Source organism: Gracilinanus agilis, chromosome 4 (assembly GCF_016433145.1).
Source record: "Gracilinanus agilis isolate LMUSP501 chromosome 4, AgileGrace, whole genome shotgun sequence".
NCBI lineage: Eukaryota > Metazoa > Chordata > Mammalia > Didelphimorphia > Didelphidae > Gracilinanus > Gracilinanus agilis.
In genome coordinates this window covers 479,765,729-479,783,303 of record NC_058133.1, presented here as the reverse complement: position 1 = coordinate 479,783,303, position 17,575 = coordinate 479,765,729, and the positions used below count along the sequence as shown (strand labels likewise).

Genomic DNA, 17,575 nt, shown 5'->3' with positions numbered 1-17,575 from the left:
CAAGTGCTCTGGGCCCGCTTCCTGCGCCAACTTGAAAAATGGCCCTCTCAGCGTCTTAGCAGGAAAACACCCCAGGGGGTCGCGACCCCTCTCTGCTTTATGGAAGACATCCATCCCAGACGTGAGAGCTTAAGCACATCTACATAATAAGCTCCCCGCAACCCGGGCAGCTCCCGCCATCTCTCACCAAGCCTGGCCCAGGCGGCTTTTCTTTCTTTAAATCGAAAACATCAATCCGCGAACCTGAGCCTTCTCTCTCCTCCATCATTCGGCCCTAAAGCCCTGGGGCCGCGGGGCCCTGCGTCTGAGCCTGGAGCAGCGCGAGGAGGAGGGAGGGGGACCTGGAGAAAGGGAGGGAGAGATGTGAGACCATGCAGGGTGGAAGGGGCGCCTCGTGGATGCGGGCCTCCCCGGCCAGGTCTCCAGCCCCAGTCCGGGCCTCTCTTGACCTTTAATTACCAAGAGGATGGAGGGAGGAGTCATCCCCCCTCCCTCTCCAGCGCTGCCCTAACAATGTGGCTGGATATCTATCTCTGCTGCTGCCCCCACCAACAGCTCTCGGAAGAATATTTGTCCAAGTAATAGTCCTCTTCTCTAACAAGCACTCCACCTGAATAATTCATACACTGGCAGGACTGGGGCTGCACTGGAGGAAATGGGGGGGGGGGGGCTGATCATGAGAGGTGCTGGATTTGGGGCAGAGTCAGGGAGGATCGGAGAGAAGAGGAGGGGGAGGATGTAGAGGGAGAGATCAAACAGACAGAGGGTGGGGAAGGGAAGGGAAGAATGGGGAGGAAGAAACAGAATAGACAGAGGATGGGGAAGGAGAGACTGAATTGAGAGGCGATGGGAAGGAGGAGAGAGAGGGAAGAAGGGAGGGAGGGACCAAATAGAGGATGGGGAGGGGGAAATTGAATAGACAGAGGATGGGGAAAGGGAGATCAAATAGAGAGAGAACAGGATGGGAGAGGCCAGATAGACAAAAGATGGCAAGGAGAGGATGAGAAAAGATTCCCCCTTCTTGACCTAGCCTCTATCCAGACTCACCTTATTCAGCATTCACAGACCTAATTCTTCCCCTCAAGGGCTGCTATTAGCTGCATGTTTGGAGAAGTCAGCATGGTACAATGAAAATAACAATGACAATAGAGTGACAAGTAATGAATTCAAATCCCACTTTGACAACTTGTATAATTTGTGGCAAATTGCAGAATTTCTCTGAGTCTCATCACTTCATCTCCCTGAGCCTCAGTTTCCTCATATGTAAAATAAGAGGGTTGCATTATATGGCCTCTAAGATGCCTTCCGGTTCTAAAGCTAGGATGTTATGGCTCTCTCCACAATTCACACCAACAGCCTCTACCCAGTTCAAATCAGTGAGCTGGCCCTCAAGGGAAATACAAAGTTTAGGGAATCGACTGCCCTCATTGAAATTACAATTTGATGGAGAGATAGAGTTGTTGCCAGGATTTGTGTTGATCCAACATCAAACACAATGCATAGAACATAATAAATGCTTACTGGATGAGGAGAATACAGACCATCAAACACAGATAATATAAATATTGAATCCTGAATGTAATTTCTTCTTTTGAGGGAACCCCCATACTTCCAGTGCCCCAAGTTCATAACCTCACATATTTCTTACTATCCCTTATTCAGTCACTTGCCAACTCTTGTCATTTTTGCCTCCACAACATCTCTCCCCTATGTTCCCTGTCCTTTATTTGAGACTAAAGTTTCCTTTGTTGCCCAGGCAGGAAGTATAGGGTCTAAATCCACTCAGATAAGGCATAGGAGCTTAGACACTTCATTTCTGCCTAGACCTGTTTGCCTCTCTCTAGATAACCTAGCTAGACTTCCTCCACTCTTTCTCCCAAGGTTCACCAGATTGATAACAAAGTTCATTGGCGAAATTCTGTCAGAATATAGCTCACTGTAGTCAGAACTCCTGAGTTCAAGAGATCTACTAGCCTCAGCCTTCCCAGTATTGGAAATCAGAAGTGTGTTCCACTACATAGAGCTGTTCCCTTTTTTTCTATTCAGATCATCTTTTGCTTGGACTATTGTAATAAGTTCTTCATTGATCTCCCTGATCCAATCCATCCTCCACATAATCAAAAAGATTTTCCTAAAGTTCAGATCTAAATATGTCACACCTCTGCTCAATGAACTCCAGTAGCTCCCTATTGTCTCCAGGAACAAATATAAATGATTTACCTGTTAAAGCCCTTAACAACCTGTTCCTAAAAATACCTTTCAAGCTACACTTCATATTACACCCTATCACATACTCTACAGTCCAGCCAAAATTCTAGTGAGGTCCAATCTCCCATGCCTAAAATGATTTCCCTTCTCATTTCTTTCATAAGCCCTTTCTAGAATCACCTTCCAACAGCTAGCTTCCTCCTGAATTACATTTGACTTAACTATCTCATATTTATTCTGTATATACATGTATATATGTATATATGTTGTTGTTCAGTTGTTTTCAGCCATGTGCAACACCCTGTTACTCTATTTGGGATTTTCTTGGTAAAAATAGTAGAGTAGTTTGCCATTTTCTTCATTTTACAGATAAGGAAACTGAAACAAACAGAATGAAGTGATTTGCCCAGGATCACTGAGTTAGTAAGTGTCTGAGGCTGGATTTGAATTCAGGAAGATTAGTCTTCCTAATTCCCTTAGTATCTCCAGACCTCAGTTTCATCCTCTATAAAATGACGGGTAAATGATCAGAGAGGCAGTATGATGTAAGGACTAGGGCATTGAAGTTAGGGTTATGATGACCTGAGCTCATATTCCATTTCAGATGCTTACCATCTGTATTATCCTGGGAAAGTCATTTATCTTCTCTGCCATTTTATAGATGACCTCCAAGGAACAAACAAGTTTCCTCAACTAGTCCTTATACCTATCCTATACATCCTTCCAATTCATTAATCTAATCGAATCAAAGATGTTTCACACAGTCTAAGCCCAGGATAGAGTGATGTCATAGAAATGTGTTCTCACCTGTCAAAAGTATCAGGGTGGGAGATGTATGCAAGTATGCAAGAGTGGCTCAATGAATAATTGAGAGCCAGGGGTCCTAGATTCAAATCTAACTTCAGACACTTCCTAGCTGAATGACCCTGGGCAAGTCATTTAACTCCCATTGTCTAATCCTTATAGCTCTTCTTCCTTGGAACCAATGCATACTATTGATTCTAAGACAGAAGGTAAGGGTTTATTGTTGTTTTTTTAAGTATAGGGTCATAGAATCTTAACAGTGGGTGATTTGATTGCTTGATTCAGTGGACCCTCATCTTTTTACTGTATGCACTGTTATATTTAAGATGAATATAGATGGATATTAATAGAAGTATGAATATTTTAATTCAGGCCATGTTGGTAAAATATAAAATGACCATGCACCTGCTTAGATCTAATTCAAATTCCCTGCCATACCTTCTCCCACCTGGCTCCCACGTAACCAAAGAAAGCGAGGCCCAATCAAGTCCTTTCTATTTAAGCTACACTTTACGTTTGCTCACGTCATCACATAAGACTGGAAACCCATTGAGTCATGGGAAATGTAGTTTCCAAGTCCCCCAAATGTCCACAGGAAGTTTATCATATATCTGAATATTTAGAACCTCAAATGAACCCCAAATACCTCTCAATGGAACCCCCAAAATTCCAAATAACACAGATCCTATGATCCCAAATGCCAGAACAGCCATAAACACATCCTACCAAGAAGCTAGGAATGAAGGAATCACTAGGGATTTGGAGCTGGAAGGAATAGTAAAAAATTCAACCCCCTTACTTTACAAAAGAGGAAACTGAAAAGTTATTCTACTTAAGTACAGGCATACCGAGGGCAAACAGCAGAGCCAGAATTTGAATCCAAATCACTTGGTTACTCTATCTCTTCTTTCCACTATCTAATACTTCTATTACTTTAAACTACATCACTACCACCCTAACCTGAAGACACACACACACAAAAAAAAAATCATGCAGCAGGACCCAAATGAAACCAAATGGGCAACCTCAAGGGGAAGGCTGTCCCAGTTCTTTCCCATATCCCCTTCCTGTTGGGTTCTCAGTGGATTTTTATTTGGCAAGATTCAGAATATGTTTACTACAAAAGATCCTAGGACTCTAATTCTAGGGAAACAGTAGGACAGAAGGAGAAAGCTGGAGCAAGAAAGAAAATGGGGATAGGGATCATTCAATTTCTATAAAACTGAGTATTTAGTTAAAAAAAACATAGCTATGATCTCCCTTCTCACCCCATTCCCTCCCACAGGAATCTTGGTAAGTGGAATTGCTAGAGTTGGAGGCCTCTTGTAAAACTAATCAAAAGGCACTTGAAACTCATTCAACAAGCACTCCCTTCTTTCCACCAATCACGGGACTCCCACGGGTATATAACAGACACACCTTTGCTGCCAGGAGTGGTTCTTCATCAGCCTAAAGACCCTCAAGGGCCAATGATGACAGGTGGAAGATATTAGAACTACCCTCCCAATCCAATATCCCTAAGACTCCCTGAAAAAAAGGAAAAGAGGGAAGACTCTCCACAACCCCAATCCCAGCCCAAAAAGGGAAAAGGGAAAGTAAGAACAGAGTCCAGACAACTCAATTCAACAGTTATTCTCTGTTGGATTCTACACGCAAAAACTTGTGCTAGGTTCTAGGGATAAAAGGCAAACATGAAACTGCCCTCTGCCCTCAAGGAGTACCGTTATCTGAGTTAATCTTTCCAGTCTTTTATTCTGCCACTATCAGTATGAGAGCAGACATCACCAGAGAGGTAGGCAGGCCAAGATTTTAATCAGCCACTGAGCCAGTAGATTTATTGAATATGCTCTTACAACTATCTCTGCTCCCTTCACATGGACTCAGCTTTCCTAGCAGCACATTTAGGGAGGTGGCTTCCCTTTCTAAGCAACTTGCTTCCCTTTCCCTTCTTTAGTTATGGATTGCTTTTCAAAAACATGGCTCTCAAATAAGAAGGAAAATAAAAAATGTTCTGAAGCTTGCTTCTTGCTCAACCTAGAATGGTTTCTTACTCATTTGGAATTAAATCTAGGAGGATATGGATTCTCGTTTCATTGCACAGTTCAATACTGCTTTATCACTTTGTTCAACTAGTCTAAATTAGCTCCAAGCCCCCACATTCAGTCTGAGACATTTCATTTTTCAGAGAGAGAGAGAGAGAGAGAGAGAGAGAGAGAGAGAGAGAGAGAGAGAGAGAGAGATACTCTCTTCCACCTACTGTATATCTATAAGTATTAACTAAGACACGCAACACAAAGCTTTGGATTTCTGTTGATCAACAGTTTATCACATTCACTGGCTAAAGAAATAAAACAAAATTCACAGCAAAACCTAACTCTTCCCAAGCCCAAAGAAAAGCATGAGCTTAAAGTGAGTAAATGACATGCTATACTTTCAGCCCTCTCCAGAGAGAGAGAAAAAAGAGTAGGGAGAGGGAAGAAGATCATTAGTCTCTATCCCTGGCCTGAGCTGGATCAGCAGTACAGGATTTATCCAGAAGACAGTGATTGAAATATCCTCATTCAGGATCTCTCAAAGCTATTCTCAAACTCCTTTATCCAATGTGCATGTCCCCGTGCTTATGTCTCATGTTCAAGATGGCATCTACCTCCTTCCCCCACCTGCTTGCCTCTTTACAGCTTGCTCAGCTTCCATGTCCCCTCCCCACAAGCCCTCAGGGTTAGCAGTCTTCTGTAAAATATTTGTTGATATTTAAGATTCCTTCCAGCTCCAAATCTCAATGGACGCCCTCATACTCAACATTTTTGTGGTTATTGTTGTTCAATTGTTTTCAGTCATATCCAACTCTTTGTGACCTCATTTGGGGTTTTCTTGGCAAAGATACTTGAATGGTTTGCCATTTCCTTCTCTGGCTCGTTTGACAGATGAGGAAACTGAGGCAAAGATAAGTAACTTGCCCAGGGTTGCACAGCTAGTAAGTGTCTGAGGCCATGTTTGAACTCAGAAAAATGAGTCTTCCTGACTCCAGACCTGGCACTCTGTGTACTATGGTGCCACTTGGCTGTCCTTCTCAGGATTTATTAAGTGCTTATCATGTGCCAGGCAAATAAAACAAAAAATGGTCTCTGTCTCTAAGGAAATTACTCTTAGTGGAGGAAACAAATATAAAAATAGCTAGATATCTAATGTTTACACATACATGTATATCTACATGCATCTACATATATGTATATACAAATACATGTGTGTGTAGTTTTATATCTATTAGATACAAGGTAATCTCAGAGAAGGCACTAGCAGCTGGGAGGACAGAGGAAAGGTCTCCTACAGAAGGTAGGATTCAAGCCAAGTCTTGAAAGAAGCCGAGGAAACATCTTTCCTTAAGATCCTTTAACAAGGGCATATGATTTACCTGTAATCCCAGGTGCTAGGGGGTTCTGAAGACTCTTTGATTTGGGGCCCATTTGGACCCTCATCTATCAAGTTGTAATATTTGAGGAAGGGTGAGAACTTCCAGGGGGAAGAAGGCAGTTAAATCCAGATAAGACAAAAATAGCAGGAAGTAATAAAACCACAGAGCTAGGAGATCGATAGATAATCCACAGGGACACCGGGATCCCATGAGAGTTTTCCTTATTTCTGAAATGTTTGGCCTTTGCCAGGAGAAAGCCTCAGGATGTCTTCTCCAGTGAGAGGACAAATCCTTTTGATGAAGAGGTTTACAACTTTCCCTTGGTATTTTACATATGAATGCTAGCCTAGTTTCTGAAGGTGGGAGGGGATTATGTAAAGAAGGAAAATTTAGCCCTTTTCAGAGAAAAGGAGTCTCCATGATCAGCACATTTGAGACTTAGCCTGTGATTTCACTGGGTTAGGGAGCTCCCTCTTACAAGACAGAACCAGCCTGCTCCAGAATTTACTGAGTTACTCCCCAGAGACACTAATGGATTATGTGACTTTCCCATAGCCACAGAGCCAGCATGCTTCCGGAGCTGGATTTTCATGCAGGTCTAGGGGTAGTATGATGGAAAGAGAAAAAGTCTCTTCATCTGTAAAACAGAGGGAAAGGAAGGTAGGACTCAATGACACCCCCCAAGCCCCCTCTGACTTTAACACTATCATTCTAGGGCTTCTGGGATGCCTTCCAACTCTCAGATGTGTGAGTCCATGACCAACATGGACTCTCCTCTCCTAGATCTTAAAATCTAATTGAAGGAGAGAAGACCTATAACCAAAAACATTTACTTAGTACCTACTGTGCACTGAGTACTGGTTATGAATATGAATGCCAGTTAGACTATATCTGAATAAAATCCCAATCAAATGGCAACTAAATATCACACAGTCACAGAATCTCTGAGTTGGAAGGGACTTCAGAGAGCACTGAGTCCGATCTATACCTCAACAAGAATATCCTCTACAAGATGGCCTGACAAGGTTGTCATCCAGCTTTGCTTGAAGACCTCCAGTGTTGGGGTACTCACTACCATTTTAGGCAGCCCATTCGACATCCTGATAGTGTGGAGACATGAGAGGAGGATCAGATAATACGGGTCCAGATGACAGAGAAAGCCTTTGTTGATTACAAAAATTTAGGGTAAGGTGGTGAAAGGGAATTGAGCCCCAATCAGCACAGCCCGAGTATCCTGCCTTCTACCCATCCCTGTAGTTTGGACCCAGAGGTGCCCATGGAGACTCCATCAAAGGTAATGTATCCAGCCGCTTACAAAGTCATTTCTCCTGTAGCTCAGTGGGGAGATAAGCCTCCTCCAGCCAGATGAAAGAACGGTCACCGCAGGCTCCCCAAACCACCTACAAATAGTAATTAAAAGGAAGCCTCTGGCAGCAGAGGCTCCAAGTACTACCAATTCTGCATGGAGTGATTCAACTAATTCTACCTTCTTTTTCTCTTCTCCCCTCTCCTCTCCCTCCATCTTCCCTCTCTATATTTCTCCTCTCTCTTCTTTCTTCTCTGACTGTTTCTTATGCCTCCCTCCTCTTTCTGTTGCATTCTCACTTCTCTCTTCTTTCTCTCTCTGTGTCTCCTCTCCTTTCTCTGTTCTCTTTACCTCTTTTTCTGTCTATCTGTCTCTGTCTGTCTTTGTCTCTCTGTCTCTCTATTTCTCTGCCTCTCTGTCTCTGTGTGTGCTTGTTTCTCTATCTCTCTGTCTCTGTCTCTTCTTCTTCTCCTCCTCCTCCTCCTTCTCCTCCTTCTCCTCCTCCTTCTCCTGCTTCTCCTTCTCTTCCTCCTCCTCCTCCTTCTTCTCCTTCTCTCTTTCTCTCCTGCTCAGTTCTCAACTATAACTAACAGCAATCTCTGCCCATGACCCCCTCACTCCTATCCCCATGCCCATGCTCACAATATAGTTGACTGTAGGAAAAAATCAAGGAAGTCAACATAAGTCCTAAGAAGCCCCAAGTCTGAAGGAACAGTAGTTGTTTCTACCCCTATGGAAACTTCTTAAGTGATAGGGAGTCAGGATTCCTGCATACATAAAGATATACTATAAAAACAGTTAAACAGAGAGATTTCCTAAAAGAAGATAGGATTTGAAGGTGGAGATAAATCAAGGCAGGCAATGACTTTACCAAAAGTTCCACAAAAATTTGGGGAGGAGTTTCTCTCTCCACCAGGGTCCATTTCTAGAAAAATGAAGGTGATGTCACATTCATAGCACCTGGCAATGGAAAAAATATTATATCATCTAGTCTAACCTTTTCAATTTTGCAGAGGAGGAAATTGAGAGGCTGGTAGGTTAATACATATTAGAAACAAGATTTGAACCCAGGTCTTAGGACTTGAAATCCAGGGCTTTTTCTACTAAATTTCCCTTCTTCATCTTGCCTATGGCAACTAAAATCCCTGTCAGTTTCAAAGATGAATTTCAATCACTCTGGCTAATTATAGAGAACATTTAAAAATATATTAAGGCAGTTTTCTGAAAGAAAGAACCTTCACTGAATTAAAAGCAAAACCATATCAGTGAATCAGGGGCCATCCTGAAATCATACGGTGAAAGAAAAGCTGAACCACAGACCTTTCAGACAAATTCCAGAAAACAGTCATTCCAAAATAAAAGAGGAAACATTAGTGATTGACCTTCCCCTGCCTCCAAAATGATGGAAGGATTGAATGGCATAATGGGCATGCACTCCTTCCAATCTGTGTATGAGCTATGAGGGAGAAGTAGCCAGACCTCTGTGACAGGACACCAAAATTTAGAGGACCCTGGAAGGATTTGTCCTCTTGGGGCTGGTACAAACAACAAAGTCAGTGAGAACAGTAAATTAAGTGGCCATTTTCTCACCCAGGGGTCACACCCCAAGTAAGAGCTTCTTGGCCCTATCTCTTTCTCTCCCAAAGACCTCCCAGCAGCCACCTCAGTGTCCCTGTTTTGGGGTCTCTGATTCCTTCCACAATGAATGAAGAAACATCCTTCTATTCTTTCTCTCCCCTATTCTTTCTCTCTCTCTCCTATTCTCTCTCTTTTCCATTATCTCTATCCCCCCTCTTTCTCTGTCTGTCTCCGTCTCCCTCCCTCTTCCTCTCCCCCTTCCCTATTCTTTCTCTCTTCCATTCTCTCTATCTTCCCTCTCTCTATCTTCCCTCTCTCTATGTCTCTGTGTCTCCCATTTTTTCTCTCTCCTTCCCTTCCTTCTCTCTCTCTCTCTACACCTTCTCTCTCCTTCTTGCCTACCTCATATTTTCCCCCCTCCTCTCTCCTTTCCTCACCCTCTTTTCTTTTCTCTTCCTCTCTCTTTCCCCACCCCCACTTACCCTCTGATTCATTTTCTGATGCTCTTGTCCCAGGAACCTAATTGCTAATTACTGCTCTGGTCCTGATAGCCAACCTAAATGTTTCTGCTTCAAGCTTACTCCTGTTTTCTTTCAACTTATCAGTGGAGGCAGAAGGCAGCTAGATCCTGATAGCCCCTTTTTGGCTGACCTCACCTCTGGTTGGGGCTACATAAGCCATCTTCTCAAGCTACAGTCTTTAATGGTAAAATCACAAAATTTACAACCTTAGAGGAGCCCTTCCTGACTAAGTAGGCCTTGATCCTAGAGCTGCTACACTATGGAAAGATATTGAGAGTCCAGGGATCTAGGTTTGAATCCTGCCTATCATTTGTTACCTCACCAGGCCTCAGTTTCCTCATCTGTAAAATAAAGTGATGGTGCTATTTGTTTTCTGAGATCTCTTCTAGCTCTAAGATCCCATTATCCTATCACCCTATATCTTCCATCACCCAAATGACCAGAGCCTTCTCTAGTTCCTTCCCTCGTACCCACTAAGAGTCCAAGTAACTCCATTCTAGGATTTCATTAGGGGACCTCCATGAAGCCATGCATGGTCCCCTAGATCAAGAACCTAGGACTTGGAGCCTGAATCCAAATTCTGCTTCAGACACTCACTGGCTATGGGACCCTAGGCAATGTCACTAAATTTCAATGGGCCTCTGGTTCTGGGTCAGTAAAATGAAGGGGATAGACTCAGTGACTTGTAAAGTCCCTTCTAGTTCTCACTCTACAATCTTGGATTTGGCTCCAGCTCTAGCCTAAGCACATGGGGTAGAGAGGAGCCTTGGGACTTTGAGCAATGAGGAGAAGACAGGATTGAATTTTTAAAAGCATAATGGGTGGGCAGCTCAGTGAATTGAAAGTCAGGCCTGGACACCAGAGGTCCTGGGTTCAAATCTGGTCTCAGACACTTGGGCAAATCACTTAACCCCCATTGCCTAGAACTCACCACTCTTCTGTCTTGGACCCAATGCACAGTATTGATTCTAAGATGAAAGGGAAGGACTTTTTAAAAATAAGTATAATCAGGGATCTCTACTGGATCCTCAGGGGCTCAGTGGAAAATGACTCATATCCCCCTCTCCTGGGAGAGGACTGGAGGAAAGAAGGACCATGCCTCAGCCTTTGGGACTCTCCCTTTCTCTGTTCCAGCCTGCCCAGCACCCCTTGCTCTCCTCAGCACAATTCCACCCTCATTTCCCCCAAAATTGTCTCCATATACCATACTCAATAGCAAGTCCACAGGGTAAGACTGCCCCCCATAGGCTACAGAGGGAGTAGGTGGCTTTTCTCCCTAAAGCCTGAGAATTCTCAGAGTTTTGGAAAATAACAGACCGATGCCTCAGTATTTGATGGAGAATTCAAGTAGGATGGGATGAGTAGTGAAGCCAGTCCTGACTCAAGCTCCTAATATTGAGAGGAAAAAGGAACGTAAGGAGCATTTAGACCCTCTCGTTTTTCAGATGAGGAAACTCAGGTTAATGACTTGCCCAGAGTCTCATGGACAGGAAGCCACAGCCAAGATTTAAACTTAGTCTTCTAATTCCTTCTGATTCCAGAGCATCGAGGTGGTACAATGGATAGAGTGTCAAGTCTAAAGTCAGGAAGACCTGATTCCAAAGCTGGCCTCATGTACTTCCTAGCTATGTGACTCAGGACAAACCACTTAACCGTGTTTTCCTCAGTTTCCTCACCTGTCAAATGAGCTGGAGAAGAAAATGGTAAACCACTCCAGTATGTTTGCCAAGAAAACTCCAAATGGGGTCACCAAGAGTCAGATACAACTGAACAGTCAATCTTCTCCTTCCACTATACCATCTGCTTTTATCAAACAGCTCCAGGTTCAGAACCACTCATGCCCTTTCGACCACTCTTCATTCCTACCCTCTTTCCATTCTTCAGGTCATCAGTCTTTCTTTAATCCAGTGATCATCCAATAAGCAGTTATTAATATTATGCTTCCCTTATTATTTTATGTTTATTAATCATGGAGCACTATGGACTCCAAGGAATGTCCAAGGAGGACAATCCAAAGGGCAATGGAGAGGTAGATGATGGGTTTGAACTCATGGCCACTGGCATCATACCAGAAGTCAGGGGGCCTCACAGCTCAAGTCCAGGTTTGGGTACTTTAACTATCTGTTAAATTCAAGCCTCAATTTCCTTGTCTAAAATGACAGAACTGAACTAAAAGATTATTAATGCCTCTTGCGGTTCCACATCCTGGGAACCTCAAAATAAGTGCCTCCCTCCTCCATCACTATACACTTCCTCTTCTCCCTGGCCCCCAGGTTCTACCTGCCCTGAGATAGATGAGTGGGAGAGTCATCAGTTAAAAGAATGAGAGAAGAGTTCTAATCTTCATTTCTCAATGGACTCAGAGATTTAACTTTAGCAAGGAAAGTTCCCTGTGTCCTATTCCTCTTTCCCTAAAGAGCAGAGAATGGGCTTCCTGAATTCCCAAATTAATTTTAAAAACCTGGCTTCTGGGAGCAGCTAGGTGGTTCAATGGAGAAGGGAGGTCTTGGGTTCAAATGTGATGAGCTCATGTTTTTGTTCAATCATTAATTTCTCTGCTGACATCATTTGCACTATTTTTTCATAATTCTATAACTGTGATGTGTTTCCACCTACTCAAACCCATCATCTACATCTTCATTGCCCTTTGGATTGTCCTCAGTTTCCATTCCTTGGACTCCATAGCATTCCATGATTAACAAACATAAAATACCATGAGGAATAATATTGTGGTTACATACCATATCTTTTTCTTGTTCCTTCTAGTTTTGAATTAATTTTCATCTTTGTCCTCTAAGTCAGTGGTCTTAATAATTGGTTGTTTCCTGTCTGTTAAGATACATTTTTTGGTGATGCTATTCAGTTCCCACCATGAAATTCAGTAATTAATTGTTTCCTGCCTGTTAAAATATAATAAATTTCTTCTTTGGGTTCTCTTCTGTGCCTTCTGATTTGTTTTTCTCTCAAAGAAAGCATTTATGGTATAGAGGCTTAAGTTTTCTGGGCCATCCACAATTCTTTCTCCAGCCCATATTTTACAAGATACTTTTCACTATCTTTACCCATTCCCATTCTCCACTAAAGCCACCAAGTATAAAAGTACATATTGGTTTTATTTGGAGATCTGTAGTAAGTTCACATAATTTTGCTATCTCTTCATCTTCTCCAACTGAGGTTGGTGCATAAGTTGGAATTAAGTTCATGATGATCTTTTTCCATGTGTATAGCAATAGAAGATGACCAAATACCCCATGCAATCATGTTTCTTGTTGCCTTCAGACAATTATTAAAACTGAGGAAAACCTGTGAACCTTCCTTTCTTCAGCAGCAACTTCTTTTTCTTTTTTTATAACCCTTATCTTCTAATCGATACTTAGCACTGGTTCCAAGACAGCAGACTAATAAGGAATAGGCAATTGGGGTGACTTGCCCAGAGTCACAAGGCTAGCAGCAACTTCTTCATGTCTCCCAGTTTCATTGAAATTTATGGCATCTCCTGAATTTCGGTCCTCCATTGCCAACTGCCTATTAGATATCTCCTTGATGTTTCTTAAACATCACATGCCAAACACAAACTTATTTATCTTCTTACTACTCTCCCATATATACTACCTTTGAACTTGCCCATTTCTGCTGAATTCATCATAACTGTCCAAGTCACCCACTCATAATTTCAGGATCATCCTTTTTTTCATTATCCCTCATCCCATATATCTAATTAATTATCAAGTCTTAGCAATTCTATCTCCACATGACACTCATCTGTCCTCTTCTCTCCTCTGATATAGTTAATTGATGCCTTCATCACCTTTCACTTGGACAGCTGAAATAGCTTCTTAATTAGTTGTCTTGCTCCCAGTTTCTCCCCTTTCTAATCCATCCCTTTATATAACTGACAAAATAATCTTCTTGAGAGGTCTGGTCCTGCTCAAAATTTTTCAGTAGCTCCCTATTACCTTAAGGAAAAAAATACAAATTTCTCCCTTTGGTATTAAAGGGCCATCACAACTAGGTTCCTATGTATATTTCCATTCTTATTTCATACTTCTGTCTTTCAGAAATCCTACTTTTGAACCAAAATGGATTATTTTCTCCAAAAACTCAACATTTCATCTTCTGCCTCTGCACATTCATTTACACACCCTTATTCCCAGAAGGTTTCCCTCCACATTTCCACCTCTCAGAATTTCTCTTTCCTCAAGGTCTAGCTGAGGTGACAATTCCTCTATGAGGTCTTCCCAGATCCACCCCCATCATTAAGTTAGACCTATTAAGCCAATGCTTTGCTTCATGATTTGCCAAAAGATCATAGTATCACAAATCTGAAGATGGAAGAATCTTTAGATATCATCTAATCTAGGAGTTCTTCATCTGGGGTCCAAGAAATTTTTTTTAACCCTTAACTTCTGTGTATTGGCTCCTAGGTGGAAGAGTGGTAAGGGTAGGCAATGGGGGTCAAGTGACTTGCCCAGGGTCACACAGCTAGGAAGTGTCTGAGGCCAGACTTGAACCTAGGACCTCCCATCTCTAGGCCTGACTCTCAATCCACTGAGCTACCCAGCTGCCCCAAGAAATTTTTTAAATATATTTTAATAACATATTTCCTTTATAATCTTATATATTTAAAAATATTTTTGTTTTTAATTATAATTTAATTATTTTATAGTTATGTAATTATGTGTCATATTAGTATATCATAATACTACATATTATTATTTATAATATATAATAATTATCTATTGTTTTATTTTATGTATTTTAAAACATTTTTAAACCTCTAAGAAGGAATCCAGAGATTTCCCCTACATATAGGATGAACCTCCACTAGGAAGCTACCGAAGGATTCTGTCACACAAACAAGGTTAAGAACTCCCAATATTAACCATTCTGCAGATAGAAAAATTGAACCCCAGAAAGGATCAGTGACTCTCCCAAGGTTCCATTGTTAGGGTCTTTCTGTTCATCCTCCAGCTTGCCCCTCCCCAAAAATGGCTGGATGGTTCCTCTCCCCTGCTTTCCAGTTACCATTTTTTTTTGTCTTCCACTATTAGGATGTAAACTCCTGGAGAATAGAGACCATGTCGTTTTCTTATTTCCCTGGCACTTTTATCTATCCAAATCTCTCTTCTCAACTGAAACACACTGCCTCTACCAACAAGAAGTATTATTAATTTTTATTTATATAATATAATATAATTAATTAATCATCCCTAACACCCTCCCACAGCTTTAGAATGTAAGCTCCTTGAAGGCAGAGGCCAGTTTTCATTTATGTCTTTTTGTCTGATCAGTACTGCGCAGAGTGCTTTGTTCACAAGTGAAGCTTGATAAATGACTGCCATTTGTTTTACTTCATTGTTTTAAGTGACTTTATGGTCTTGAAGCACATTTGAATACAGATCTTTCAACTCTAAAATCAAACACCCTTTCTTCTTCACCTTTTTGGTGTCAAAGACCTCTCTGACAAGTCTGATGAAGCCTATGGAACCCTTCTGAGAAGAATATTTTTAAAATTCATGAAATAAAAAATAGAGAAATATAAAGGAAACCAATTATATTGAATGTGATTGTATATAATATAAGTATTTATGAATATTTAATATATGTATATATTCAGTTCCATCTAGCTGTGTGATCCTGGGCAAGTCACTTAACCCCAATTGCCTAACCCTTACCACTCTTCTGCCTTGGTATCAATTCTAAAATAGAAAATAAAGTGGATTTTTTAAAAATCCTGTTCCACTGATTCAATGCAGATCAAGTCAATTGGGCAGGGATTAGGGGAAGAGAAAGAAGAGAGAAGGAAAAAGGTGTGAAATGGGACAATGCCCACTGACCACCCAATGGGCGCCCCACTGACCATCCAATGGGCACCCCACTGCCTGGCTGGCTCCAGTGGCTCAGGGAAGACCCTGGGAAAAATCTCACAATCCAGGATTCTAGGAAGAGAAGCGCTTCTCAGCTGCCACCCCCAGCCCCCAGCTGCCAGCCCCATTTCCATAAAGACATTATCTCTGCCACAGTTCCGCTTAATTGGACTGTGTCTGTTGCAGAGAGGCATGTTCCAACACAAACCTGGAATGTTGCTAACAGACACTTAGAAGCGTGCAGAGAACCCAAACTCGTGCCCTGCCTTCATGGTCTGCCCCGGATTCTTAGGGATGAAAGAGAGCTGGTGCACGGATAACTCCAATCCATGGAGAATCAAAGGTAAAATCCTTTTTCAGGGCTTGGAATACACCATCTTTCTTTTTCTCACAGTAGGAAAACAAGGCTCGGATCTTAAAAGTTTGGTGTGGGTGATCCATGGGTTCTTCCCCTTTCTTGTGACCCAAGTCCCTTTGGGACAGTCTGTGGACTCTTTCTTGGGATAAGGTTTTTAAATGCACAAAATAAAATATGTTGATTATAAAGGAAACCAATGAATTTGGAATACAGTTATCAGAATATTAAAAACACAATTCTACAGACCACAGGTTAGGAGCCCTCACCAAACATGGATAACTGAAAGGTAATGAGACTTGGGCAATCAAGGCCAACCTAAAGATGCTTTGAGAGCATCCTAGTGTCTGGGGGGAAGCAATAGTCCTACCTCTGCCGGATGAGAGTTCATCTGAAGTGCTGCATTCAGTTCTGGGCACCACATTTGAGAAAGGAAATAAAGGGGCAGCTGGGGAGGAATGCCAAGCCTGGAGTTGGACCTGGGTTTAAATGTGGCCTCAGGTACTTCCTAGCTGGGTGACCCTGAGCAAGTCACTTAACCCCAATGACCTAGTATTTACTTTTTTCAGTCCTAGGATGACTACTAAGACAGAAGGTAAGTGTTTAAGGAAAAAAAAGGGGGGGGGGACTCTTGTCCAGTATGGCATGGCATGGAGGTGATCCAGGTCTGTATCTGCTTTACTACCATCTTTATGTCTCTAACTAGTACCTAGCACATTGGCTGGCACATAGAAGGCATTTAATAAATGCTTCTTGGTTTTCTTATAATGTCCCTGAGCCTCAGTTTCCTCATCTGTAAAATGAGAGGATTGGACTGAGAACCCTTCCAGCTCTAGATCTAGGATCCCATGTGGTTTCAGTATAGTAAACACTTTTATTGAGAAAAAAATTCATGGCTTATTGGGGCTGGAAAGAATCTTTTTTTTTTAATTTTTTTATTGATTAATTAAGAAAATTTTTCTATGGTTCCATGATCCATGTTCTTAAAAAGAACCTTTGAAATAATCTACCACAACCTCTTCATTTTACAGATGAGAAAGTTGAGCCTAAGTAGTAGATAGCAGATCCCGTACTTGAACTTGGGTCCTGCAGCTAAAAATCCAGAGTTCTTTTTTCCTATCTGCCTCTTTTTTGACAGATGAGGAAAATGAGGTTCAAAGAAGGAATATGATCTAACCAAAGCAACCCAACCCATCAGAGGCAGAGTTAGGAAGAGATGCTCCTGACCCTCAGCTCTAGGAGACCCCAAGGCAAACGAAGCAGCTTTTTCTCCATGGTCACCTCTCTCCAGGACCGTGCCCACCACTTCCTGCCCACCTCAGCCCAACATCACAAGCACCAGTGAGAGGAAAGCCAATGACCATCCCCCTCTGCCCCCAACAAAATGGCACTCAAGTGTCAAACAATATCTCCACCCTTCCCAAGTTTTCAGTTCAAAATTCTGGACACCACTCTGAGCTGCCAATGCAGACACTGGGGTTCTATGAATCCAGACCTGTCAAACAACAACCCCCTTCAACCACC

At 42.1% G+C, this 17,575-nt stretch overlaps 1 protein-coding gene across 1 annotated transcript in view; it reads right to left on the bottom strand.

The window, feature by feature from the left end:
- Positions 1-274: 274 nt before the first annotated feature.
- The window catches only part of CCT6B (chaperonin containing TCP1 subunit 6B), a 140,995-nt gene continuing 123,694 nt past the window's right edge, over positions 275-17,575 (bottom strand). Inside the window, exon 14 of the mRNA XM_044675570.1 lies at positions 275-449. Within this exon, the coding sequence (XP_044531505.1) occupies positions 275-449 (175 nt within the window). The remainder of the gene's footprint in view (positions 450-17,575) is intronic.